The sequence below is a fragment of the Panthera leo genome, chromosome B4 (assembly GCF_018350215.1).
Source record: "Panthera leo isolate Ple1 chromosome B4, P.leo_Ple1_pat1.1, whole genome shotgun sequence".
NCBI classification, from domain to species: domain Eukaryota; kingdom Metazoa; phylum Chordata; class Mammalia; order Carnivora; family Felidae; genus Panthera; species Panthera leo.
Genome location: NC_056685.1, coordinates 140787063 through 140814706, shown reverse-complemented (window position 1 = coordinate 140814706; position 27644 = coordinate 140787063). Strand labels below are relative to the sequence as shown.

General features: G+C 53.8%; 1 protein-coding gene across 5 annotated transcripts; it reads left to right on the top strand.

Annotated features, from left to right (window-relative positions):
* The first annotated feature begins 256 nt into the window (after positions 1–256).
* Positions 257–26671, top strand: MLC1 (modulator of VRAC current 1). 5 transcript variants are annotated; one of them, XM_042948175.1, is made up of 12 exons: positions 257–3117; positions 3560–3743; positions 5031–5120; positions 6505–6558; positions 6940–7041; positions 13212–13310; positions 13812–13883; positions 14808–14924; positions 18169–18225; positions 18900–19022; positions 22911–23063; positions 24310–26671. In XM_042948175.1, exons 2-12 carry the CDS (start codon positions 3564–3566, stop codon positions 24382–24384), a joined length of 1122 nt encoding a protein of 373 aa, XP_042804109.1. In that variant the 5' UTR covers positions 257–3117; positions 3560–3563; the 3' UTR covers positions 24385–26671. The 5 variants fall into 5 exon arrangements, with proteins under 5 accessions (XP_042804109.1, XP_042804108.1, XP_042804111.1 ...); XM_042948174.1 differs by having other exon boundaries at positions 3499–3743; XM_042948177.1 differs by lacking the exon at positions 3560–3743.
* The last annotated feature ends 973 nt before the right edge of the window (positions 26672–27644 follow it).

Below are 27644 nucleotides of genomic sequence, written 5' to 3'. Positions count from 1 at the left end.
TGCGCCTGCGCACCCGCTCTCTCACCCCCACCCCCCCCCCCCCGCTTTGAGACTTCGACCAATGGGCTCTCTCCGCCCGCGCCTGCGCAGGCGCCCGCCGTCTCGGCCAATGGGGTTGCTGCGTGCGCCACGACCGTTAGTAGTCGGTGGTTGGCCGTTGACGATCGTTGACACGCGGCTCAGCCAGGCGAGGTGCCAGGTGGGCGAGAGCGCCACGCGCTGTCGTGCGGTGGGCGGGGCCTCTTGCGTGCGCGCGGCGTACGTGTCCGTCCGCCTCCCTTCAGCGCGCACCTCTCCACCGCGGGGGTAGGTTCTGTTTCCGACCTTCCGGAGTCTGTCGTGTGCCGCCGGTGGAGTTTTCTCGAATGCTGGTGGCCGCGCCCTTCTCCAGTCTGGGGCTGCTGGTAGGAGCCGGCGTCCCTGACTCTGCCGCGCCGGCCGCCCCCTGCGCCTCCGGGCCAGAGGTTCCCCGACTTCATCTGTCTCTTCAGAAAGCTTGCGTCTCGGTGTCGGTGCGAACTGTTATTATTTCCTGCCTTTTGTCTTTTTTCCCATTTAATTTGTGTTTTTCTAACTTTTTGAGGTGACACGGAGTTCTGGAACTTTCTTTCGCTCAAACCTAGGCATTTCGGACCGTAAGCGTGTCTCAGCTCGAATTCGGCCGCATCCTCCAGAATGTGACCCGTAGTTTTGTTTGGCTTCTCGCTGCCTTTGTGGGTGTTGCTTCGAGTCCTGGGGCTTCCTTGTCTGCAGGAGCAGTGGTTGCCTTCCGGGTGTTGCCGGCCTTCGTGCCGGGGTCGGGGAACCGGGGCACTGGCGGCTCGGGACGGCCCTCGTGGTTCCGCCCGAGCGCGGTGTGAGCGGGGTTCCTCGTCCGGGCGGTGAGGACCCCGCGCCCGGAGCCTGAAGGAAGCCCTGCCGAGTCCTGGCCGTGCGCTCGGCGCTGGGGACACCCATGAGCACGGAAGGGCGCCAGGGCCCCCCGCGGGTGCGCGGGGTGTGCAGCGCATGCTGCCCGCCGGGGGGCGCCGCGGACGGGCTTCTAGAGCGAGGGTGACGCGCAGCAGGAGTTTCCGCTTCCTAGGACTGTTCCCCGTGTGTCCGCCAGCCTGGATTCGGGACTCTCCACCCCAGCTTTTCAGTGCGACCACCTGGATGCCCAGCAGAGCCTTCGGTCTCATGGCGACAAGGACGCTGCGGACCCTCCCTCCACACCTGCTTCTCCCAGTCTTGTGCACATCAGGTGGGACAGCTGCACCTGCCCTGCTCAGACTGAAGCCTTCCGCCCCGCTGAACTACTGACCCTCTCGCCCCACGTCTTGCTGACTGCAGATCGTGTTGGCTTTTCAAGCTCTCCCCAAAACCTGGCCACTCCTCGAAACCGCCTCTGTGCCCCACCTCAGTCCCGGCCAGCACCTGCTCTCTTGTGGCCTGTTGTCCACCCAGCAGCCGCTTGCTCCTCCACGCAGAACCTTCCGGCACGTCCATCTCAGAGTCCAAGCCAAGGTTGTCTCCATGCCCACAGGTGCCTCCTATCTGGATGCTTCACCTCATATGATTGCTTTGTCCATCGTCCTCCAGCCTGGTCACCTCAGGACCTTTGCATCCGTGGCACCCTTGCTCCAGCTCTCTGCGAGACTCCCCTCTTTGCCTTCTGCATGTCTTTGCTCAGATGCCTCCTCAGTGAGGCCTGCCCTGACTCCCCCAAGCAGCAACCCCCATTCCTTCCCTCCCCCGCCATAAAGCACACTACTTATCTTGTGTGCTTCTGTCCGGCCATTAGAATGTAAACTCCAGGCGGGAGGGACTGTGGACTGCTCTGTTCCTTCTGTAAGCATTCATTGAAGGACAAGGGAAACGTTGAAACATGAGTAGGATCTGAGGAGGCAGGAAAAGGAGGAAAGACGTTTTAGGAACAGTAGTGTATGTGAAGATACCGTGGAAACACAGGATTTGTTCTGAACGTTGGTATTGCCAATGGAAACGAGGAAGCATTTCTCAAGTGACTAGGACTCCAGGGCCTTGAGGAGTTTGCTCCACAATTTCTGATTCAAGGCAGCTTGCATTTCTTAGGAGTAGAACAACCTTGGAAAGGCACAGAAATGGTGAAATTTGCTTGACGTTTTCTTCAAACAAGAAGAAACACCAAGGGTTCAATCTCGCCACACCAATTCCTACTAATTCAGTTATCATTTAAAAGGGAGTCCGTAAAGAAGTTTGGGAGGTTTTTCAATCGGTTCAAAATCCCTTCTTAACTTCCCGGGTTATAGTTTGTGAAAACTCTATTCTTTGCTTGGTGGAAAAGCTAAGACAACAGAGCATCCCATTATTCAAAACCAATGCCTTTGCTCAAGCTTTATGTGGATTTGCAGTTTGAGGAGCTGGTTTTTCAGAATGCTTTGATTCGAGCTACTTTATGGCTCCCATGTCAACAAAGAAACTGTCGCTGTAACTGTCAGGGCGCCAGTGTCTCTGGGCGAAGCATACTCCCGTCCTTTTTCTTCAGCAGAAATAAAAGGCACAGCAGGACTGCTAGGGCTGCCCATGAGAACCAATGAGTCAGAATTCCAAGCAGTTCAAGGGCCACGCCAGCCATGTTAAACCTGCAAATGTGCATGTGACCTCGTGAAGAAGGTTTCCTCTGTGATCTCAGAGCATCGATGGAAGAAAGCTGCTTTGAAGGGTGTATGACAAGGTGTTTGGTTAGTAAGGTGTTTCAGAAACGGACACCCAGCACTCCACCCTGCCCGGACTGGGTGCTTCTGGTTGTGCTACTCTTAGGTACACTTCCTTCCTGTGAGATGCCTGCCATGGCACCTGTGTGTGACCCAGCTGCCATCAGTGGAACTGAGGGACCCCTTAATTTTTGGCAGAGTTGAGACGGCACAGAGCAGTGCTCTGAGCCAGCAGTTACACAACCACCGCGGAACTTTCCAGGGTCACTCTCTTCATCTCATTGAAATTCAGGAAGCGGCACTCCTTCCCCTGGCTTAAGTGCAGTTTTGCTGGGCTTTTGTTCCATTTGTGAATAGTTCTTGCTGGAAGCCCTGGGCAGGATGACTTGGTAACGGCCCCTCACCCAGAGACCAGCACTCCCAACGCCAGAAACCACCGGAGGTAAGCGTGCCCACGTTAAATCGCTAAGTGTGTGTGTGTATTTTGTGATCTCACCTTGAGCAATTTAATGTTCTTTGATAACCAGCACGTCATGGAACTCGTAAGTGAAGCTGCTAATGAGCGTGAAGCTTGAAATGTTCTGGAGAGCCCAGAACAGTGAGGCACTTAAAATCTAAAATTCCACCCTGAATCCAGACCGTTCAGGGTTGTTTTACTGGGAAAGTGGTTTTACTTACTTATAAACTTCGGTGCTAATTTTTTCTTCAAAGTTGTAGCATCTTGGTATGGGTGGTGTTTCTTTTGCTGGAAACCGCGTGCTTTAATTAGAGTTGTTTATTCAGTTGTTGAAAATAAATGATAATTTTGTTACTGGTAAATAAGCGGCAGCAGAGGTGACTCCAGAGCTCCAAGTGCATCTGTTGTGTGGCTTCTGTCCCCTGAGCACCATGGCACGGGATGAGCAGTGCAGGGAGGAGCTCAGTTATGACCGGATGCCCACCCTGGAGCGGGGAAGGCCGGAGGCCGGGAGCTACACCTCAGACGCCAAGCCCAACGACCTTCAGCTGTCGACAAGGCTGCCTCCATGCTTCAATCACAAGACATGGGTTCTCTCTGTGTTGATGGGGGTGAGTAGCTCTTCACCATCCACCACGAGGTGTCTTCTGCTTTGGGTGCCATGGTCTGGAGTTGCCCTGCAAAGATGGGAGGAGGGGCTGTGCTCTTAGGGCAGACCTCTGGCAGACTGAACAGTGGGTCAGTGTCCCAGGATGGGAAGTCAGGGCCATGGAGCAGGAGAAAGCCCAGGGGCTGGAGGGACAGGGTCAGCAGAGAGCTGGGGGCAGACCTGGTGTCAGGACATTTGCCTTCAGACATGCTTGGGTGTCCACTTGACCACTGAAGGGGTCATTTCAGCCTGAGTGCAGGCTTGCCTGGGGTTGGACCATTGGATGCACCTCTCTTTAGGCAGGACCCCAGGTCTCCTGTGCGACCCAGGCTGAGAGCCAAGATCCTGGTGGGGACCTCGCCCCTCACTGGGCTTCCCCAGGCCAGCCTGCAGCACCCCCAGTGGTCCTGCCCACCCTCTCCCTGAGCTGTGACCCTGTCCTACTGAGACTGGAACCCCCATCTGCCTGGGGTGCAGAGGAAGTTCCTCGTCCTTGTTCCTGGGGCTGACATCACACAGCTGCTCAGCCTCCTCGCAGTCCCAGGGCTCTGGACTCTGTGCGCTGCCCCCAGCTGCCTGTAGCCAGGGTACTTAATCTTGCTCCTCTCCTCCTCACTTAGGTGTGTCCCATGGTCTCCTTGGCTCCCCAGGCCCTTGTGTCCCAGTGCTCCCGTCACAGTGGGACATTCATGACTTCCCCCCAGTCCAGACCCTTTGTCTGAGTCGTTTAACACTGACCCCTGCCCCACAGCCTCAGCCTCTGTAGTGAGTTTCTATCTCTCAGACGTGACCTGAGGCCTGGGTGTCTCTTGGGCCTGCAGCCCCTGACTTGAGCATTTTCCAGCTGTCCACTTGGATTAGCTTTGCAGAGAGCATGGGGTGGGGCTGTTTGCCAGCCCCCGAGGCTGGCCCTGAGTGTGGGGGGGTTATCCTAAACCCCCTGAAATTGTACGTATTGGGGTAAGGGTGTGTCCTGGGGAGAAGTGCCATTTTTTGCTTTAAATTTCACCAGAGACCTCTCCCTCTCTCCCCCAAATAAATGTTGAGGCCCTTAGTCTGGTGCTGGAGGGAAGAGTGGGCCATGGCCATTCTTCAGGGAGGAGTCAGGTCTGGCGGGAGCCAGGCATCAAAGTTGGCATTGTACAAACTGTTGAGTTTGACCCAGGAGGCAGTCAGAAGACTAGTTGTTTCGCTGTCTGATTTTCCAATGTGCCTGTGTTATAACCTGAATTGTGCTCCTATTTTGCAGAGCTGTCTGCTTGTGACTTCGGGGTTTTCGCTTTATCTGGGAAATGTGTTTCCTTCCGAAATGGATTACTTACGTTGTGCTGCAGGATCGGTAAGCATCGTTCCTCAGTTGCATCTTTTAGTACCGAAATTTGAGGTTCTGAGTTTCTTTGCTCCAAAATTTGCTAGTTGGCTGTCCCTTACTCCTCATTAAGAATGTCCTCATCTGGGGCACCTGGGTGGCTCAGTCGGTTAAGCATCTGACTTCGGCTCAGGTCATGATCTCACACTCCATGAGCTCGAGCCCAGTGTCGGGCTCTGTGCTGACGGCTCAGAGCCTGGAGCCTGCTTTGAAGTCTGTGTCTCCCTCTCTCTCTGCCCCTCCCCTGCTCATGCTCTGTCTCTCTCTGTCTCAAAAATAAATAAAAACGTTTAAAAAATTAAAAAAAAATGTCCTTATCTGACTTTAGTTTTAAATGAGATTTGTTACTTTTGAAAATGATTGATGTAGCAAGTCTGAATGTCACTCCATAGAGTCCCACGCAAGAAACAGCACTTTGATTTCTAACTTACAGCTGCGTGTCGCTTCGGGCTGTCCTGTGGGCTGGCAGGGAACCTGGCTTCTGCCCTCTTAGTACAAAAGTCCTTGCAGAAATTTGACCCATTTCCTACTGTTCTCTCTGGAACCTTCTAGGTGGTCCCTTGTCACTACTGGAGCAGTCCTCCTTGGGGGGGGGGGTCACAGTGATTTCTGACCCCCATGCTCCAGGGCAACACTGACCTGGGATGGGTATCTCAGCCAAGTCCTTGGTGGTGCCCTTTACCTTCAGAAGGGACAGGCTAGGGAAGCAGGTCACATGGTCCCACCAGCTTCCCCTCCGCTCTTGGAAGCCTAGTCCCTGGGACCCCCTCATCCAACTTATGCTCTGCGTCCTGCAGTCTCTGGGATCCGTTTCCATGGCTTGTGCTGTGCTCACTGCGGGGTCTGCAGGGGTTGTGTCACCCACAGGGGCAACACCTGGCATGGCCCACAAGGCCCGAGCTGATGCCCTTCCCTTCACCTCCCCACTGCCCTGACACCTTCACTCTTGCCTCTTTCTTTACTTCTGTGGGGATCAAGCCTCCTAAAGACTCTGAGACCCCTGTTTCCACATTCTTCACATGTAGATGTTTTTCCCTTTGGGGTAATTCTTGAGGTAAGATGAAGTCTGCTCTTGTGCAATTGGTAGAGGTGACAGTTCGACGTCTAAGTACATTTAGTGAGAATAGGTTTCACTATCTGTCTCTTTCATCTCTTCAGAAAAACATTTTCCAGAATAAGTCATTTTGAAAGTCACGGGACCTTTCACCATTGCCAACACTCCTGTGCCCAGTTGACTGGTGGCACTTGTTTGGCTGGCATGTCTTGGGTCGTTCTGGAAGCTTAAGCCTTGCAGTGCAAGTACAGATGTCTAGGTGATTCGCCCCCGGCTCACGGAGCTCTGATTTCTTTTCAGTGCCTTCCCTCAGCAATTGTGAGCTTTGCCGTTTCAAGGAGAAACATCAATGCGGTGAGTCCGGCTTTCTGTGCGGTCTCTGCAGATGTGGGGGCAGCAGTGTGGCTTTGGGCCATGGAAGAGCCTCGGATGGCAGAATGCACCAGCAGTCTGTGGACCCAGGAGGCAGGCCCAGGCCACCTGCAGGGCTGAGGGGCACCTGTGCGCGTGTGCATGCTGGGATGTGCCTCCACTGCCCGTAGCCCTTGTGCCCCCCACTGCAGGGCTTCCTGGAATACCCTGCCTCCTGCCACTGAGGGGCTGCAAGGGACCCTCCCTGGCTAATCCTTATGTGTATGTGTCGTAATCTTGGGGTTTTTAATTACCTAGAATTTGATTCAGTGATACCTTTATTTTAGTTATGCAAAAAATAGTGAACCCCTGTTTTTTTTCCAGATCCCCAACTTTCAGATCCTGTTTGTGTCCACGTTTGCCATCACCACTACATGTTTAATCTGGTTTGGATGCAAACTGGTTGTGAACCCCTCAGCAATAGACGTGAGTCACTGGGTAGTGCCGTGGGTCCCAAACGTTTTCCTGTTTTCTCCTGGACATGTCTTCCTGCTGATGCAGATACCAGGGGTTCTGGTCCCACTGAGTCTGGGCCTGAGACAGTGCTGTCATTGGGTTGACACAGTACATGTGTGTCATAGCTCTGGAGTCTAACAAATTCTGAGAATTTAATTTATGCTTTTGAGAATTGTCTGTATTTGATTCTTGCATTGACTACAGCAGATGGATTTATTGATAGTATTTCTAATGTCTCTTTGGCAACGTATTTCATCAAATCTGTGATGCTGTTGATTGGAAGTTACACGGTTACTTTATGAACCACTAAGAAAAACGGAAAAACCTTACTATTTAGATTATGATGCCAGAAGAGAATTCTAGTTTCCTAAGAAACGAAGACTCATCAGAGATACCTCAAAAAAAAAAAAAAAAAAGCCTCTGTTTTGTGGGAAATGTTGAACTCACTATTTTCAAGATCAGGAAAAGGATGGGGGGCCCGAGGAAGTCTCAGCCAGGCCTGTAAGGCAGAAACATGAACACACGTGGACCCGGAAGGGACACTCACACTGACGTTGTCTGCAGAAGAGGGTTCCCACTGACTCCACCTTAGAATTGAGCACGTGTAGCAAGGTTGCAAGGTGTGAAAATCAGAGTAAAACAATTGTGCTAGCAACAGAAGACTTTGGAAATGTAATTTAAATACAGACATTATTTTATAGAGACAAGCCTGTGAAGTTCCTGGGAATAAATGAAGCAAAAGTTTTGTGAGGCTGTTTTGTAGAAAATCATGAAGCCTTACTGAGAACCGGTACTTCTTCATTAAACCTTCATTAAGCCAGGACTTCGTTAAAGTCCCAGCCGAGGGCCGGTGAGGGCGCCTCTCAGTGGGTCCAGAGCAATAGCACCTGTCAGCAGGACCCGACACGTTTAGTGACCAAGGGCCAGGGAAGGCAGCCCCTTGACAGCAGGCTGGGAACTCAGCCCATAGCCAGGGGTTACTAAACAGCGGTCCAGGAAGGCAGGGGAGCCCTCCTGGACCAGGCTAGCCTGAAGCCACCCCGCGTGCACCAACCATAGTCCTGGACTTACAGCATAGTGGTACTGCGCCCTCGTGTTGGAGCCTAGCCAGGGGAGACGCAGGGGCACACGCTGGAAGGAGGACCTGTCCCAGGGTGTGTGGGGAGCTCCCGCTGCAGATCTAGGGCACCGGGCTGCCTCGGGCACTCGCCGAGGAGGAAAGCCCAGTGCCGCCAGGCAGCTGGAGTGACTCTCAGCCTCACTATAATCAAGAGGAGGTAAATGAAAACCGTAAAGAGTTGCCATTTCAAACATCAGATGGGCAGAAGCCCCAGGTGCTTGCCTCCCGTCTGGGGCAGCTTTTACACCCTTTGGAAACAGTCCCGCATCTGCAGGTACGTTCCGAAGAAGCACACGCGCTGTGACTCTGTGTACACACCCCCGACAGTGCAGGCCTTGGAGGTAACACTTGCATGCTCGGCCAGAAAGTGTGGCTCCTAGCAGCACTGGGCATCGTGGCAAAAACCCCAAACCAGAACACACAGTCGAATGTGCACGTTGCCTAGGGCAGTGCCCCCGAAGACCGCAAACAGGTAAATAAATGCTGAAAGGTGGGTGAAGCCGCATGCCACCAGGCCTTCTCCTCAAGTGTGGCCGTGGCCACAGCGCCACCTCTCCTGAAGCTAGAACTCCAGTCTCCACCCTGCCCAGGCCACTGTGCCAGAATCCATGGGTAACCAGGCCCTCAGATAGTTCCTGTCACGTGAAGGTCAAGCCACACAGCGCTGAAAGTGCTGTTTGTGGCACTAAGGACGCGTGACTCCAACGTCCGAACCACCGGTGTCTGGGGGCGCGTGCGCACGTACACATGGGGAAATAGAAAACCATACATAGGATGGGACACTTGGGACTGTGGCTCCCACACCCCTTCTCCCTGCTCGTGCCGGGCCCTGGATCTTCAGCCTCCACCCAGCTTCCCCACACGATGTATGCAGGGGAGCCCTCCTCCCCCACACGATGTACACGGGGGAGCTTATCTGTTCCTGCCGTTCTGCCTGCACTTGGGGGTCCATCCAGCTCACGGTGAGGCTGCTCACCGTTAACACTGTGCCACATCCACTGTGGGTTCCCCCATCTACCCAGCATTCTTTAGGGGTAGATCCAGAGGGTCACCTCTGATGCCCCACTGCCAGGAGCAGGTGCAGACACGTGTCTGCAGGGGTCTCATATACCAAGAGGTTCCGTCTCCCTGGACTCACTTGTTCAAGAACGGGGCCCTGTTCTCACCCTCACTGCGTGCGCAGGCTTCTCAGGGCCCAAACCTTCCCTACGTTTGGTGTCACCGATTTTCTACTGTGTCCAGTCAGATGACTACAGCGGGAGCTGCTTGTTACTTCCCTTCATGTTTTCTCATCACTGATGCTTCTGAGCACCCCTTCCTCTGCTTTTGTCTCCTAGCTTCCTTTGCTGCTAGTTGCCTGCCCTTAACATCGGCTCATCTGAAGATGGAGGTTGTCTTTCTCTCCTTGAGTCACAGAACTTGCTTCCCCCCACACACACACTGTGTCAAATTCCCACGCAGAAGTGATCTTGCCACTGTTTGTCACCAGTTTGTCTGTTACTGGGCAACACCATGCTTTTTATGAGGATGCCCTGGGCAGGCCTTAATGTCCTGTGGGAGAGCCACACACCGCCCCCCCCCCCCCTTCACAGCTGGCCTCTCTGACTTTAAATAGGTTTTAGAATAGGTTTATTGAGTTCCTCAACAGCTGCACCTGGGATTATGCTATGATGATTTTAAGTTGATATAGTAATTTTGTGAAACTTGACATCTTCGTTATGTTAAATCATTCTACCCAGGAGCATAGATGGTCTGTACTCACTCAAATCATCTTCTGTGTCCTGTATTAGGGTCTTAATGTTCTGTTTATTCTTGGTTAAGTAATCCCTAGATCATTTACAGATTTTGTTGCCAGTATGAATGGTGCTTATTTTTTAAGTTATGTTTTCAGATGAATTATCAGAATGCAGAGAGAGGGTATTGATTTAATTTTTTATTTTGCAATATTTTAAGACTCAATAATTTGCACAAATACAGAGAGTTCCTGTGTGCCCTTCACCCAGCTTCCCCAAATGACAGCATCTTACATAATCAGAATATGTGAAAACCAGGAGATTGACGTTGCTGCTATATATTCACTTAAGTACAAACCTATTCAGACTGTACCAGTTTTTAAATAAAAAGGGCATTTTGTCAGTAGATTTTGTGTTTGGAAACCTTGCTGAACTCTCTTATTCTTCATAGTTTTGTATTGGTTCTTCTGTGCAGGTGATTACATCCTCCGCAAACAATGACCGTGCGAACTTCCACTTCAGTCCTGCCATCTTTCTCTTTCTCTTTCTCTGTAGCTGTGGCAGGGTTCCCACCGCAGTGGGAACCAGTGGGGCGTCTCTGTCTTATTCCTGACTTTAAATGAGTTGCATCGAAAGAGTCTCTGTTAAGTTCTTGATATATAACTTTTGCCAAGTTAAAAATGTTCTCTTCAAGTCCTGGTTTGTCATGAGATTTTCATTTTAAAAATACAATTATGTGTTGAATTTTAATAGTTTGTTTTTGCATATGTTAAGATGACCTTTCCTCACTTTATTAGATTGACAGATTTTTCTGGTGTTGAGCCTTTCTTTCCTGGAATAAACCTTACTCAAACACAACAGTATTATTTTAGATAGTCTTGACAGGGTGACTAGCTGGTATTGTGTTCAGGTTTTCTGCATCTCCTGGATGAAATGGGCCTAGATTTCCTTCATCTGGTTTTAGAGTCAAGGCTACACTGGGCTCATAAAGTAAGCGAAGCAGCACTGATTTCTTGTGTTTCAGAACGACTTGATAGAATGAACTGCTTCTTGAAAGTTGGGTAGAACTTACCTGTGAAGTCCTCTCCACCCAGAGCTGCTGCTGAGGGAGGGCTTCATTATTAGTATCGATGTGTTCTGTGTTGTCTTGTGTCAGATTTTCTATTTTATTAAAAGTTTCTCCAATATCATCCAGTTTTTCAAAATTACTGGCACGTAGTAGATAGTGATATAGCTCCCTATTTTATTTTATTTTTTTAACGTTTATTTATTTTTGAGATAGAGACAGAGCATGAACGGGGAAGGGTCAGAGAGAGGGAGTCACAGAATCCGAAACAGGCTCCAGGCTCTGAGCTGTCAGCACAGAGCCCGATGCGGGGCTCGAACTCACAGACCGCGAGATCATGACCTGAGCCGAAGTCGGACGCTTAACCGACTGAGCCACCCAGGTGCCCCAATAGCCCCCTATTTTAAATGTGCTCCGTTTTTAGTTCTTTCCTTCTCTCCCCCCCACCCCTTCCCCCCCCCCCCCGAATTTAATTTGTGTCTTTATTGTATCTCATTCTTTTCCAAGAACTAGCTCTTGTGGAACCTCCTTTGGTTTGTTTCTGGTTGCCATTTTCTTTCCTGGTGTCTGTCATGTCCTTGCTCCCTGTGTTTTTGGGGCTGCTCCTTGGTCGGTCGGTCGGTGGGTCGGTCAGTGTGCTATACCTGTCATGAGCTGAAAGCCCAGCCCAGCGGGGGTGCCTCTGGCCCCGTCTCTCAGCTCCAGCTTAGGTGCATCCCAGATTTGACATGACATGGATTTTCATCGTTGTTTGGTCCTACGTGTTTGCAGATTTCCCTTTTGGTCCCTCCAAACCTACTTCCCACCCACTGTCTCCCTGACTGTCCAGGAGGTGGCATATGTGGGCTGGTTCCCCTAGCATTTTGCCTTCTGGCCTCCTTTGGGGTCAGCCCATGAGAGACTCATTCAGATGGGACATTTGAGAGTGCTTAGGCTGTCCCTTCCCCTGGCTCTGAGCCTTTTGGGGGTGTAGTTGGATGGAGGCTGGGTCCTCTCTCTCGGCCACTCCTTCACTGCTCTTGTCCTCAGTAGTCACCACTACCCTTCCAGGTTTCCCTTCACCCTGGCCCAGACTTGAGAGCTGTCCTCTGATTAAATCTCCTCTAGCCCCTCCTCTTGGGTGTCCCTCTCTTTCTCACCAGGACCCTGATAAAACAGACATACGGGACTATCTTTCACAGTCTTCCATTGGTGGTGGTTTTTCTGATTATGTTACAGTCAGAATGCCCAACCTGTAGTATAGGTTCTTTGGAATTTACCAAGGCTTGTTTTGTGGCCTGATAGACGGTCAGTTTTTGTTAGTGTTCCACCAAGTACTATAAAAGAATGATGATTCTCTGTTCTCAATTTTGCAGGTAGAGTTCTATAGATCAAATAATGAATTTCATTTGATTTTAAACATAGGTTTTATTATCACTGTGGTCTGGGGAGGCCAACAGATCAGGGGACAACTGCCATTGGAAAGACAGCTCATCACTCACAGGTCCCAAGGGGAGGGGGCACGACGTGCCCAGGCTGGGGGCCACAGGGGGAAGCACCAGGCAGTCAGGAGGCAGAATGGGAACGAGAGAGGGAGCCTTTCCTGTGGGTGAGGCAGGTGCAGGTTTAGAACTGGCTCGTGTGAATCACGTCCCTGGGCCCCAGGGATCCCCTAGTTGTCGGGCACCTGCCCGGGGTGGTGGGGGCAGGTGAGGGAGGCCCTGAGTGTGGGAGCCCCACAGAGGGGGTGCTGGGCCAGGGCTCCATATTGGCTGGTTTGCAAATCCTATAGTTAAATTTACTTTTTTTAGTTTTTTATTCATTGGTTATGAATACAGAGATGGATTCCTTTAATTGCCAACACAATTAAGACATGGAACAGTTTTGTCACCTCTAAGGCCCTGTTCAGTTTTTGGCAGTTATGCATAGGGCTATGTAAAGGTGTGCTGGTTTTCGAAACGTCCTCAAACACCCAGGGGGCAAACCACTAAGGAAGGTTTAGATCGGGTGAGTAGCCTCCAGCTCAATGGCCACAGCAAGCCCTTGAGCTAAGAGTGGTTTAAACAAAACAAAACAGACACACATGAGTCAGAGGGGATGTATGGCCCCTGTGCCTAGCATCTGGCCTTTGACAGAAAAAGATGCCCAGAACTTTAAACAGGTGTCTAAGCCTTTGTCTACATTTACAGAAGGAAAAGTGAAGAGAACTAGTCTTACAGACCTATGTGTTCTTTTTTGGCAGATAAATTTTAATCTGATTCTTCTCCTTCTGTTGGAGCTTTTCATGGCAGCCACGGTGATCATCTCGGCACGGTCGAGCGAGGCGTATTGTAAGCAGAAGGTGGGTCCAGCCCTGCGCTGCATGGGGCATGCAGCAGGCCCCCCAGAACACTCACCCATGCACACGAGGGTAGGCTGCCCCAGGGCACCGCATGCAGCCCCAGCCCGCCAGGGTCTCATGAGGCCGATGGCCTCAGGAAGGCAACGTAGAAGATGCCACACAACTTCCCCATGGTGTGATTCTGGTCAAGTACTGGTGCCCCATCATTTCCCGTCGAGAGACCAGGTCTGCGAAAAGTGTCACCTTGGAAACTGGGGTCACAGCAGCTGATTCTGTTTTCACATGCAAGGAATATCTCAAGTCTAAAGAGCCACCAGTGGCTCCCACACGCTAGTAGTTTAGAACGCGGCCAAAGTGACAGCCTGGACGTGGCCAGCCAGTGCCAACAGCCTGGGCAGTGGGCTGCGAGGGTGCACCTCTCCCTCCCCACCCCCCCCCTCACCCCCCTGCCACAGCACATGTAAAGTCACCGGGCCAAACATTTTGTCTGTCTCTCTTTAGGGTTCCATGTCAGATAGCACCAACATTTTGTATGAAGTGGCATTTCCTGCTCGGGTCCTGAAATCCTATTCAGTAAGATAAACTTTAAATTTTTCCTTCTTATTTTATTTTATTTTATTTTATTTTATTTGGGAAAGGTCCATGGTGACACACTGTCCTGAGTGACATCTGCCATCCACAAGGAATTCTTAAGGTCACCCTGTCACTCGGAATTGTCCTGGTTTGAAGGATAGATCATGTGGCTGCCCTCTCTTGTAAACTGTATTGCAAGTCTTTTATGTGTTTCTAGCTTGTTTCTTTAGTTCACTTGTCCTAATACTGTGGAAGATGTGTTAAGCCCCCTGCTCTGAGCATAGTGCTCATGATTTCTGTGTGTGGTTCCGTAGCTGTTTGCCATGGGTTTTTGGGGGCTTTGTCATGTACAAGTTCACAGTTGTTTCCTATTCTCACGATTACTTAGCACATCTGCCCTTGCTGATGGCTTTTGCCATAAAGTCTGTGTTGACTGGTCAAGTGCACAGCTCTCTTTTGGTTAGCACGGGCGGGCTGTGTCTTCCTGCCCTGACTATCAGCTTGTCTCGTCCTTGTGTTCGGGATGCTGCTGTCACAGCATGGGACTGCGTCTCATCCTTCCCCCATCTGTCACCCTCTCGGTGGCCTCACCTGTGAGTCTGTGGCCTGCACTGCCACGTCTGTACTTCGTTTTGCCACCTTTCTGTTTCCTAGTTTCCATGCCTTCTCTTACTTTTCCCGCCTTCCTTTGAATTGGTGGGAGCTTCGTCCTTTCTTCTCCCACTTTTTTCCTTTTCCAGTAATTTTGAGTTGGGAGCTACGCATTTTTTGGTGTTCTTTTAGAGATCATCCTCAACATTTCAACATAGGGCCTATGGCTACTTTGCCCTGAGCTCTTTAGAACATCCTCTTCATGTCCCCCTGCCCACCTGCAGCATGAGAGACACTGCCTCGTGGCCCTGCCTATGTGCTCTGTCCCTCCAGGTCATCGAGGTGATTGCTGGCGTCTCTGCCGTCCTGGGTGGGGTCATCGCTCTGAACGTGGATGATGCTGTCTCGGGACCACACCTCTCCGTGACGTTCTTTTGGATCTTAGTGGCCGTGAGTACACCCTTGTGGCCCTCATATGTGCGCGGGTCACCCCGCCACTGGCCGAGCCCTGGCTACTGTCCCCAAGACAGTCACTGCCAGTCTTGGAGCTCAGCTTTGGTGGATTTCAGGCAAGGGAGCAGCTGGAAGAGAAGAGGGTGGAAGGTGGCTGCTGGCAGGCCAAGCAGGACGCTTCTTGGCTGCCGCGCCAGGGTCCTTGCTGGCCCCACAATTGGAGGAATTTGAGAATCAAAGATAAAATGGGTCAGAAGCTTAACTTTTTTTTTTTTAAATGTTTATTTATTTTTGAAAGAATGAGAATGAGCTGGGGAGGGGCAGAGCGAGAGAGGGACACAGAATCTGAAGCAGGCTCCAGGCTCAGAGCTCTCAGCACAGAGCCCGATGCGGCCTTGAACTCACAGACCGTGAGATCATGACCTGAGCTGAAGTTAGATGCTCAACCAACTGAGCCACCCAGGCACCCCTGTTAATTGTTTTTATGTGAATCGATATTGTTTCATGTTTTTATGTTACTTTTTCTTGAAGAACGAAGAATGATTATTTTACATTATTTTACATCAGGTCTAGAATACATAACATGTTTCCCAATGTGTGTTTTGTAAAATGTAATATATTTATGCTATTATTTTATGTTAAATACTGCTGTGGTAAACTCCCAGCACAACGCTTCGTGCGTGCATGATAAGTGCCTGATATATGGGGTCACTGTGTTACATATGGCTCGTTCATCATTTTATGAGCGACTAAGTTTGTTTACACAAGTTAATGTCGTTTAGCGTTTAACGGAAACGCAGCCCGTGGAGCATCTGACCCAGTGCCTCCCATTTGGGTAGGGGCCTTGGCTGGTGTGGGCTCCTCCCATCTGCATGGAACAGTTCAAATCAACCCCTGCGTGCCTGAAATCCTACAGTCAAGTGACACATCCCAAACACCTGCACCCTGTGCTTCCGGACATCGTCATCCCATGACTATTTTGCAGTGTCACTGTGTCACATGGTGATGCCTGCGGGAAGGGCCTGGTTTGTCCCACCCTGCTGTCCGGGGTCATCCTGGATGAACGACTGAGACACAGCATATGCAGCTCCTCCACATGCTCTTCTTCCTGATGCTGCCTCGAGAGGGTGGTCTTTGTCCCGACCACATGTGCATTCAGCTGCGGGAAGGCCGAGACTGGCGTGGCTGGGCCGCAGCAGCCCGTGTCGGGTGCTGGGGCTGGACTCCTGCTGCGTCCTGGGGCTCAGCAACACTGGGGGTGCCCGTGCCCAACCTTGCCGAGCCCTAGGTACTCCCCAAGGACTGGAGCCTGGGGAGAGAGAGCAGGCAAGGAGGCCGTGGGATGGGGTCACGCACCTGGTCACCCGCTGCCAGTGCGCAGGTGGGACTTACAGGGCGCTTGCCTCTGTGCCTGCCCCAGTGAGTGAGGCTGTGAAAAAGGCGCGTCTGCATGTTTAACTTCTGAGGTGACGTGGAAGCACTTGGAATTATGTCCTTGAGTTACTGAGGACGGAGACCCAATATTGCCCTAAAGCTTATAGTGCAGAGCTACTTGCCTGAACATCCACCACAGAGGCTGTGGCCGTCTCCCCCACACCCGGCCTCCCTAGCCCTTTGTCTGCAGATGCTCCTCCCTCTCTGCCCCGGGGTGGGAGGGTCAGACAGCTCTACCTGCCCCAGTCCCGTGGAGAGGCCAAGGACGTAGACCAGGCGGGGGTCCAGGGCTTGGGGCCTGGCCGAGAGCCTGTCCCTGCAGCCTCCCTAGGCCTGGTATGTATCTGTATACGAGCGGGTGTGTATCACCTGCCCTCCTCCCCATGGGCCAGTTTCCTGCCAGTCCAGGGGCTGGTAAGCAACCTTGTGCCCTCACCCCGCCATGTTTGTTGGGACCACTCCAGTCACTTCCTGAGTGGCTGTTCCACATCCGCAGCCCCTCCTCTGCTTACAGCCATAGAGCCCTGATAGAAACACCAATCTGGGGGGAGGTTCCCGCATGGACACCTTCACCTCTCGCATTCCTTAGAGCAGCAGACTCCCTGGGCCAGGCCCACACCCCTGTCCATAATGAGCTTATCTGTCGCACCCACACCAGGGCCTCCAAAGTGCTGCTCTCCCCGCCATCCTTGGCCTGCTCCCCTCTCAGCCCTCTAGCTGCTGCCGGGGATCTCGTGGCCTCAAGCCTGCCTCTGTCCCACTCACCCTCAGGCCAGATTCCTGAACAAGTATAGATGTCCCCCCAGTGTCCAGGGTGCTGAGATACTCCCACGAAGGGGAGGAGTCTGCTGCCACCCAGCATGTGGTCATTTCCTTTGCTGTGCGTGTGGCCAGGTAACTAGACCTTGGATGCACCTGGGCCCATGGGCTCAGTGGGTTTAATAGGCTCAGCACTCGGCACCTTGGGAAGGACGTGCCCTGCTATGCTTCCCTCTCTGCTGGAATGGCATGAAACTAAGTCAAGCTTCTTAAAATAAGTGGAAAAAGACGTTTATTGAGTATAAAGAGGAAAGGGCCCTCTCAGTGGAGGAGAGCCACCGAAGAGCCCACCTAACCGCTAGGTCATAGTGTGGTGGGTGGCCTGGCGGGGAGCCATGTCTCCTGGGGCTCCCTGAGTCTGATGATGAGGAAGCACCAGACTGGCCCCAGCTAATGCCCGTCTGCAGCTAGCTTGTGTGCTCTTCAGGACCTCTGCATCTGACAATGACCTAGGTCTCCCTGGTCAAGGGGACTCATAAGCACATTGTGATCACTGATTGCATCCTAAACCAGGAACAAAGAACACCTACGACAGGACATTACTGGGGTAGTTGGGAGAATCTGAACACAGGTGACACACATAATCCGTATGACATTTCCTCAGTGTGATGCTAAATTGAGATGGTTCAGGAGAATGGCCTCAGTTTCAGCAGGCACACGCACGCATACTCAGGGCAGGTGTCCCCGATCTCAGCCGAGGTGGCAAAATGTCACAGGCAGCAATTCCGGGACGTCCAGGCCACTCCTGGTGTGGCTCTTGCAGCTTCTTTGCAGACGTGCGTTGCAGCCATGGAACAGAGCACATGAGGCCTCGGAGAGGCCACCCCACTTCCCCCCGGCCCTTTCCAGCCCTGCCAGTCCCCTAGCCAGGAAGGCAGCCTTCGGCTCTACTGGCCACAAGGATGTGCCCCTCGAAACAGGAGCACGTGATTGGAATTAACTTCCTTGACTGTCACCTCTGAAATCTTTGTGTTTTGTTTTCTCTTAGTGTTTTCCAAGCGCCATTGCCAGTCACGTCACAGCTGAGTGTCCAAGCAAGTGTCTGGTAAGTGAGGCCCTGTCCCCAGGTGCCAGGGACCTGCTGTGCACTGCTAGGGCCTGGCTCACCCCTTCCCGGGCTGCCATGTGACAGGGCTCTCCCCCACGGTGATAGGGCTGCAGGGCTGAGCCTGAGAGGGTGCCGAGCCAGGGGCGGCCTGGCGAGGGCTGTGTGGCACTCTGAGGGCTGGAAGTGAGCGCATCTGGTGTGAAAGTCAGGAGAGTCCTGTGACTCAGCATAGGAAGGACGACACCTGGTCCTTCCGGCCCATCCTGAGTCTTGCCAGGTCTGTTGTTTGACAGTGACACCTGAGTTCGTGCTTTATCAGCACCTGCACGCGGCTGTGCGGCCTCCGAGACAACCCAGGCATCGTCCTCTGATGTGGGTGGGGTTTTAAAAGAACAGGGTTTAGGGCAGCGGGAAGGCCGGCCGTTCGTTTGTGTTGCTCTTTGAACACAGTGGTTAGTTGTGCGCGAGGCAGGGGATCTGGTGGGACACAGGCCACGCGTGGAGCTCATGGTGACCAAGTGCAGAGAGCCTGGCGAGGGCCTCGTGCTGAGCCCAGAGCCACGTCCACCCTCCCTGCACATTTTGGCAGACGTCCACCCCTGCCTATGCAGACAGCGGCTCCCGGGCCCCTCGGGCCGGCCAGACCCGCGTTCTCACCTCCTTCCCGTCAGGTGGAGGTGCTGATTGCCATCTGCAGCCTCACGTCCCCGCTGCTGTTCACTGCCTCTGGGTACCTGTCGTTCAGCATCATGAGAATCCTGGAGATCTTCAAAGACTACCCGCCAGCCATCAAGGTATGCGTTGCTCTGTCAGAACCCTGTGGGAACCTGGTGTTGCTGCCAGAGGCTGTGTGGGAGGAGAGTCCCAAGGGACAGGTGGCCCGCGTGAGCATCTGACCTGCATGCAGCTGCTTCTGCATGTGGCACGAGGCCATGTCTAATTTGCTTCTCTGCGTGGGCAGCCAGGTGTCTGCACTCCCTTCTCTGATGCCCACGCAGTCTTGTTCCGTGCAGGCTGCCTCTTCTTCTAACTTCGGGCGATTCTGCCTGGTCTCAGGCGGCCCTGCGTCCCACCTAGACACCCCTCCTTCACGATGCTGTTGGATTTTCTCAGCCCTCCTTCCTTCCGTTGTCACTTTGGAAGCTATCCTTCATCCAGTTGTACGAGAGACCTTGTTGGAATTTCCGTTGGAATCACAAGTTTATAGATAAACGTGAGGAGAGTTGGGTCTCTTTGCACATACAGTGTGCCTCTAACTAGAACTTGGCTGGGGTCTCTCAGCACTTCATTGTCTCCACAGGCTCAGACACACGTCACTAGGCTGGTTTCTTAGATGCCTTACGTTGTCACCAGCATGCGTGGTATTTGCTCCCAGGTGTTTTTCGTGGGCCATTTCCAATGTACAGAAAAGTTGAAAGAACACCGCAGTAAACACCAAGATTCTAAGTGCTTTATGTGTTGTGTGTACATGTGTGTTCATACTGATGGGTGGGACCATTTCTCGGGAGCATCTGAAAGTGAGTGGCGGGTGTGGGACAGCAGGACCCTTTACCTTAAATACTTTAACTTTTCTAGAAGGACTGCCTCTTACACACGCGCAATCCCACCAAGGCATGTGAGAGGCCCAAAATCATGCAATGTCACGTTCAGTGTTCACAGACCGTCCCAAGAACGTGCCTCATAGGCTGAAGCTCGCAGAGCAGGACCCGCTGAGGGGCACAACTTGCCGTCGAGTCTCCCTCGAGTCCAGACAGTCCCCACCTGTGGCCCTGATACTTTGGAGTCCTGGCCAGTGGTCTGGGAGAAGGTCCCACTTGTGGATCTGTTTCCTGTGACACCAGTGGGAGTGAGGTCAAGAGCACGTGCTGTCACCCCCCGCCTGGTTGGGCGGCAGCCGCCAGAGTGTTCTTGGTGGTGGCGGTGGGTGGGGCTTTCACAGGAGGGAGACAGCTATTGTGTCAGCCAGACACCTGCGGGTGCCTTGTCCCGACACCTTGTGCGGGGCCGGCCCTGGTGGGCCCTGGTGGCCGGCCCCGGCCTGAGCGCTTGTGTCACACCTAGGGGTGAAGAGAGGTGATAGACGCCCAGCTCTCCTGTCCCTCTTCCCTTCCGAGCACCGCCAGGGACTCACGGGTTTTTGTTATCTGCACAGTGCTGCTGTCATTATTCTCTGATGCTCATGTTGGCCCAGCTGTGGCCGGAGGGAGCACCTTGCAGCCCGGTGCTCCCTGCAGTAACCCGTCAGCCTCTCCTTGCAGACGTGGGGGGTGACCCAGGCTCACCTCATCCCGCCTCGCCCCAGACCCACGCAGGCCCCTCAGAGGGAGGCGTACATAGACCTCAAGATCTGAGGGCTGCGTGTGCTCATTCATACGGGGGCATCATTGCTTCTCAGCCTCCGTCAAGATCCTGAGTTTATATTGTATTTCCAGTTCAGAATTACACGCTGGATTTTTTGTTGTTGTTGTTAACTTCTGTTGTTTTGTGTTAGTATTCTTTTTATTCCAAAATCTTGTTTCCTGATAATACTGAGGGTAGGTATTATTTTATCTTGTATGTAAAAATTGTCACAATTGCACCACCAATGTTACCACCAGCAGCACACCTGCCGAGAGAGATTACAGCTCGCTTTCACCCCACTCAGGAGAGAAATAGCCCCCTTTCTGCGTGTGTTTGTAGTATTGATTTGATACGTGGTCGACTTCAATATTTTCTGTTTGCATTGTTCACATCGAGGACAGGAGCTTTTCTGTGTCCTTTAATTATACACGCACATTGTGACGCCACACAGTTTTCCCAGCCTGTCCCCAAAGGGTGGAGACAGATTGCTCCCGGTTTCTGCTGTTGTTACGAATTACTCAGTGCCCACGCCTGGTTTGGAGTCTGTGTGGTGCGACATTAGGACAGTGAGCTCGGAGAGGGGTTGCTGGGCCAGAGGGCAGACACATCTCTGGTCTGGGGAAATGGTGACGAGTCCCCCTCACGGAAGGCCCTATTTTCCGTCCCACCACTGGTACGAGCACCAGCCCAGCACAGAGTGTTGTCACCCAGCGTTGTCACGTGGGTGAGCCAGCGTGCGTGGTGGGGCTGCAGTGTGCATGTCTCTGGTCTGGACACGAGACTCTGGGCTTTTGTGCCTGGTGGTTTTGGCATTTCTTCTCCAGTAAGCTCTGTCCTGTCTTTTGCTCACTGTCTAGTGGACTTTGAGCTTCACCAGTATTTGGGTGTCTTCTCTATAACAGAAGATTTGGATAGTGGCTCCCACGGGCCAGCTGGCTTTCGTTCCACTCGTGATTTTTGTCGTGAGGAAGTTTTTTGTTTGTTTGTTCTTTGTGGTCAAATTTATCAACATACTCATTTGTTGCTTTGGGATTTTAAGCCGCAACTAGAAAGGCTACTACTTGATTTTGGCTCAGGTCATGATCTCACGGTTTGCGGGATTGAGCCTCAGTGCAGAGCCCACTTGGGAGTCTGTCTCCCTCTCTCTGCCCCTCCCCTGCTCTCTCTTACTCTCTGTCTCAAAATAAATAAACGTTAAAAAAGAAAAAGACGACTACTTGTGTGTCCAGTGGGAGTTTATCCTGGAGCATAAGGAACTCCCCTTTCCTCTTCGGGGCTTCAAACACCCATCGTTTTCCTCGGTCATCTGAGATGCTGCCCGTATCACACGTTAAGCTTCTGTCTGTGTCTGCACCTGTCGTTCTCCTACATCTGCTGTCTGGTGCCGCCCTGTCCTGATTATGGAAGCTTTCGAACAGGCTTCGCCAGCTGGCGGGCTGGATGCCCAGTTCCTGATCACTCTGCTCTTCAGGGTTACCTCACTTTTGTTGCGTGTTTTTTATGTAAGTTTTAGAATCAACTTCCCTGGCTCCAGGAAACAGTGTTGTTTTTTTTTTTTTTTTTCAAATGGGGCTTGTGGCTAAACTTCTACATTAGCTTGAGGAGAGGTGTTTCTGTTCCCTCCCTCCCTCCCTCTCTCTCTCTCAACAGTGACACAGTATGGAGCTGGGGGTTTTGTGTTATCACGTGGTTGCTTTGTGTCTCTGCTGAAGGATGCCTGCGCCTGGGAGGGCTGGGTGCTCACTGGACCCTTTGCTCGCCAAGGCTCCCCCACGCCCCCATCACCCCCTCTGACCCCAGGCACTCCTCAGCCCCCTTCCCTCCAACAGCTGCCAGCCTGAGCTCCAAGAGAATCTGCTGATGGTGTCTGTGCACCGGTGCCCAGGGGCCCCGTCTCCGGCTCAGAGCCCTCGTAACCGATCACTTCACCCCATACGGACACCCTCTGTGTCACCGGCTCTATTGGTGGTGGTTACAGGATGTGGGAGACTTGACTGTGAGCCCCCAGGCTACCCACAGGGCTCCGCTGCTTGTGGGCCATTTTTATGGCATCTGTTAAACCCAGGATGACAACTTACAGAATTGATTTCTTTGACTCCCACTCACGAGACAGAATGATTACTGCTCAGGTTCCTGAAATCAGCAGAAGTGTACGTACCTGAAAACCTGAAATCGATTCACACCAACTCACTCAAGTGCTCTGGGAAGGTCCTGGGGAGGAGGGGGGTGTGTGGGAGGACGGGAGCTGCCTGCACGGCTGCCTGGGCTGGAGGGCGTGGCGTCTCCGGTGCAGGTGGCGGGCCCGGGGCAGGCCGTGAGCTCACCGCCTTGTCTCCCACCAGCAATCCTACGACGTGCTGCGGTTGCTTCTGATGCTGCAGCTGCTGCTGCAAGCCGGCCTCAACACTGGCACCGTCATCCAGTGCGTGAGCTTCAAGCTGGGCGCGTCCTGGGATGCTGCGCAGACCGGCCAGCAGGAGCGCCCAGCAGGGGAGGTGAGTGGCCTTCAACACGGTGATCTCCCCGTCCTTGTGGGGTGGCCCTAAACACAGATCCAGTCCTGAAAACGGTATAGACTGAATGCCTTCAGTTTTACTCCTGCAAACATGGATAGGAAGCTGGCCAGGATCCACAGAAGCCACAGAAGTTCCTTCTCTGGCCCCTCTCAGGGGCGCGGCTCTGATGGGAAGGGGTGCCCACTGAGCTCCCTATAGATGTGGCCTCAGTGACCTCTGTCCGGCAGGCTCTGGAGGGTCATGCAAGCCCCTCTGCCAGTCTCCAGGCCACCGGGTCTTGCCCACCCCCCACAGTTGGAGGGCTGAGGGGGCCAGTGTCTCCTCCCCAGGAGCTGCTGGCCCAGAGGTGTTTACGCTGTGTACTGGGGAGGCTGCCACAGGGTCCACCAGGGACGCCGTGGGTGGACCAGACCCTCCTCCCACCTGGTACTACCGACCACGGGGCCTTTGTGCGAGTGTGCCTGTGTTCCCGCCATCAGCTCTTCCTCAGCAACCCTGGCCTTCATCCTCTCCTGCGCTTTCCTTCATTGAAACCTGCAGATGGGGTCATTTCCTTGTTTTTACCAGTTAGGCTGGGTCTCCTGTGGGGATGGCTTGGCCCCCAGGCCCTTTGAGAGACCCACCTGGTTCTTTGTGGGGGCACCAAGTCTGGTGAATGCGTGCTCCCACCGGGTTCCAGAACAGAAGGTTCTAGAGGCTCTGGGGACTGCAGCTGCCCTCCCTGTTTCTGGAGGTGTTTGGTCACCTTTGCCTCAAGTGCCCTCCTTCCCTGGGTGTCCCACCCCCGATGGTGCCTGCATACACGCACGGCCGGACCCGGGGCCTTCTGTGTGGGGGCACCCGTCCCTTAGATCGATGGCACCATCTGTGGGTATGTTTTGGGCACCCCCTGTATGTAGTTGCTTGCTCTGCCCGATGCTGGGATGCAGGCCACGTCCCGTCAGCTGTCAGGCAGGTGCTCACCCCATGGCAGCCTGCCCCCCCGCCCCCCCCCCCCACAGCCCACCCCTGCCCAGGCTGTGTTTCTGCGGGGACCGGGACAGAGGGGCTGGTCTGTGGGAGGGTGGAGGAACGGGGACCTCCGTGTCCCCTCGGGGCTCCAGGGCTGTTTCCTGTCCTTTTTTCACAGGCTGAGAAAAGCTCTCGAGTTAACAGAGCTTTCCCACCTGCCTCCTGCACTCGGGTGGCCCCCGGAAGAAATAACACTTTGCCTGTTTGGCCACAGGTGTCCAGAAGCCCCCTGAAGGAGTTCGACAAGGAGAAAGCGTGGAGGGCCGTCGTGGTGCAGATGGCCCAGTGACCGTGGGGCGGGGAGACCGAGGCAGGAGCAGGGCCCCTGCCTGGCTAGTTGTCTTGAAGCTACCACTTTCTAACTTGCCCTTCACCTTCGTCCAGGCCAGGCTGCAAGGTGGAGTCTTCATTTCTTTTAGCAGTTTAGTTGTTAAATAGGCAAGTGTTGACCATTTTGTGCTTAGGAGTCTTTCAGTTCCTCACCCCCAAGGCGCCACCGCACACACCGTGGTGCGGGGCTCTCGGGTGAGGAAGGGGCTCGTGCTGGAGCCAGACCCTCCCGGCACCGACACCTAGGCAGGCCTTGCACGTGCGGCCAGCCGCCCATCTGCTCCTCCTGCACCTCGCTGGCTTCCCGGGCCCATTCTTGTCGAGCACTTACCTTAAGCAGACGACAGCCGGGCTGTGGACGGCTCCACGTGGGTCTTAACGACTCGGGCGTTTCTCTCTGGAGACGTGTCTGCCAAGCACCGTCTCTGACCACGGAGCAGAGCTGTGTGGGGAGCCCCTTCTCTGCAGGACCGTGGTCGCAGGCAGCCCCCACACCCACGGCTGTGCCTGTGTGGCGCTCACGTGCCCGAACTTCTGCCCTCTGTCTTAGACCGAGCCGTTCCAGAAGGACCCTGCCCGCTCACTGGTGCCGGTGTTGTCCGTGTCATGCGTGGTATGCAGAGCCCAGGTCAGCAGGGGCTGTCTGCACTTGTGCTGGGTGGTACCCAGCTCCTGAGCCCTTTTGTCAACACCCACACTAAGAGTGACCCTGGCCACTGTGACAGCTCAGTGTTCTTTGGGGTGGGGCCAAAGGTAGAAACTTGGGCCACATTTCTGGGTCTCGTTGGCTTTGGTGATGCAGGTGGGGCTGGGCCCCCTACCTCCTCTCATGGGTTCTGCTGGCACTCCCATTACCATTCTCAAGACGCGAGACAGATGCCCCCCAGAACCCTCATGGGGGTCATCACTGGGCATTCTCCGGCTCCCTCCATTTCCTGACCTCACTTACCTGAGGTCCAGCCCAGGCCACGGGTCTCTCCCATCTGTCACTGCCCCTCCTGCCAGACAGCGAAGACGGTTTGGGTGTGAGGATAACATTTGCTTCAGTTAAAATCACCGCCAAGAATTGTGTGCTGTCTCCTTGTCCCCTGAGTATACCTGGAATTTTCTGGAAGAACGATTAGCTTTTCTCAGTTGACATGGGCACTGGTAAGTCTCCAGTGGGCGGGGAGCACCTTCTGAAAATGGAAACGTTCATGGTTTCAGGAACTGTCTTGGGGCCAGTATCTGCATTCACAAGGCTGCACGTGCAAGTGGTTGTGTCTGTCTGCTTCACGTGAGGAGCTCAGCGGCGTTGTGCGGGAAGGTGCTGACGTTTGCTCTTTCCTGTAGCTTGTTAGTGAGGATTGGCGGGCTGACTGGGTATAGACCTGGTGGGGGGGGGGGGGGGATTCAGGGATCCTCCCCGGTTTCTCATTGCTCAGCACGAGTGACTGGCTGCCAGGGTGTCTTCACAGCATTCACGGCAGGTTGGGTCGGGAAGAAGGCAGAAGAGACATGGGAAAGGGGGAGAGTGCCAGCCGAGGAGGCATTGTCCTCAGCCAGCCAGCCCCTGTCTGCTGTCCTTGGCCATGTCCCCAAATAAGCAAGAGCAGGGGAGATGGCTCTTTCCTGCACACATGCAGGCCCCCCAGCCGCAGTCGAGGTCACCTGCCCTTCCTACAGCTCCCAGGCAAGGAGGCCAGCAGGGGGATCTGCTCAGGAGCCTGGGACGGGAGCCACAGAGACAGCACAGGCCACTCTGATATTTCCTTGGATGTCCCAGAAGTCTGAGTCTTAGAGCTGGAATTAGGCACCTAGGGCTTGGTACTGGCTTGCACTTTATTTCAGATAGAGCTTGAGAAATCCAGACAAATGGGGTTTTAAAAATGTACGATTCCTTTTCTGTCAATTTACATTTGTTTGATACAGTTTAATGACTCCTGAATAAATGCTAACATGTAAACGTGGCCTATGTTATTTTGAGTCCCTTAGGGATCTCTTTGTCCAGGGCTTGAACTGAGAGGAAAGTATAGGAGGGCTGGTGGAGGTAAGGGCCACTTTTTAATTTGTCCGTGATTTATGTAATCCCTGAGGCCAGGTGGAGGTGGGGACCCCTGAGAGCCTAGTGGCTTGAGTGGTGAAGACTGGGAAGGGGCACAAAGACCCCTCCCCACTCAGGGGAACTGCCTGCCGGCACTGAGTTGGCCAGAGCTCATGCAAAATGGGAGCAGAACCTCACTTTTGGGTTATCCTGGGAAGTTAAGTGCAAAATAAAGAAGCTTTGGGGCGCCTGGGTGGCGCAGTCGGTTAAGCGTCCGACTTCAGCCAGGTCACGATCTCGCGGTCTGTGAGTTCGAGCCCCGCGTCAGGCTCTGGGCTGATGGCTCGGAGCCTGGAGCCTGTTTCCGATTCTGTGTCTCCCTCTCTCTCTGCCCCTCCCCCGTTCATGCTCTGTCTCTCTCTGTCCCAAAAATAAATAAAAAACGTTGAAAAAAAAAAAATTTTAAGAAGCTTTAAAACCAAAAAAAGATGATGTTTCAGAAATTCCCTGCCAGCAAAGACCATTGATTGGATGGGTGGGTCTTTCCTACTCCCCCCTCCCTCCATAAAGGCGGGAGGAAGGAGGACACAGAAGGCTGTGGAGCGATTGGGTGGCGTGGGATACTGGGCACACTTGGAACACGTGGGGTGACGGCACAGGCCCCCACGAGTGAACCTGGGGACACCAAGGCCACCTCAGGTTCTTCTGCGGGATGGAGAAGCCGTCCTGACCACCCCGATTCCCCACAGCCCAGGAAGGGACAGCCAGTGTGCAGCCCCCCAGCCCTGCGTGTCCACCCTGGGGACTATGATCTCCACCTCTGCTCCCCAAGCGCGGGCCTCTAGGCCCAACGGGAGTGAGGGTCCGAGGGAGACCTGGGGTGGGGTCCAGGGCCGGTTGTGACTCTTTCGAGTCTTTATGACTTGGGGGGCCTCTGATTGCCAGGGCGGGTCTGTGTGACCCCGACAACCCGCGCCGGGCGGGGCCGCGTGACCCCGAGCGGGGGCGGCGCGGCCACTCCTCCCCGTGGACACCATGGCCCGGAGCCCCGGCCCCCGCCCCCGCGTCTCGGACCGCAGCCCGGGCCTCGGTCCCAGCGCGCGCGCCACTGACCCCGGCCCGCGGGGATCAGCGCCCCCCGCGCGCCGCCGTCCGCGCCAACGCCGCCGCAGCTGCTCCCGGCGCCCCCCGCCGCC

What these genes read in the sequence shown, in the direction of transcription:
- MLC1 (XM_042948175.1), top strand. Translation starts at nt 3,564, where the DNA reads ATGGCACGGGATGAGCAGTGCAGGGAGGAGCTCAGTTATGACCGGATG. An exon ending in TTCTCTCTGTGTTGATGGGG is followed by an intron (nt 3,744 to 5,030) that starts GTGAGTAGCTCT and finishes CCTATTTTGCAG; the next exon opens with AGCTGTCTGCTTGTGACTTC. An exon ending in TCTTTTGGATCTTAGTGGCC is followed by an intron (nt 14,925 to 18,168) that starts GTGAGTACACCC and finishes GTTTTCTCTTAG; the next exon opens with TGTTTTCCAAGCGCCATTGC.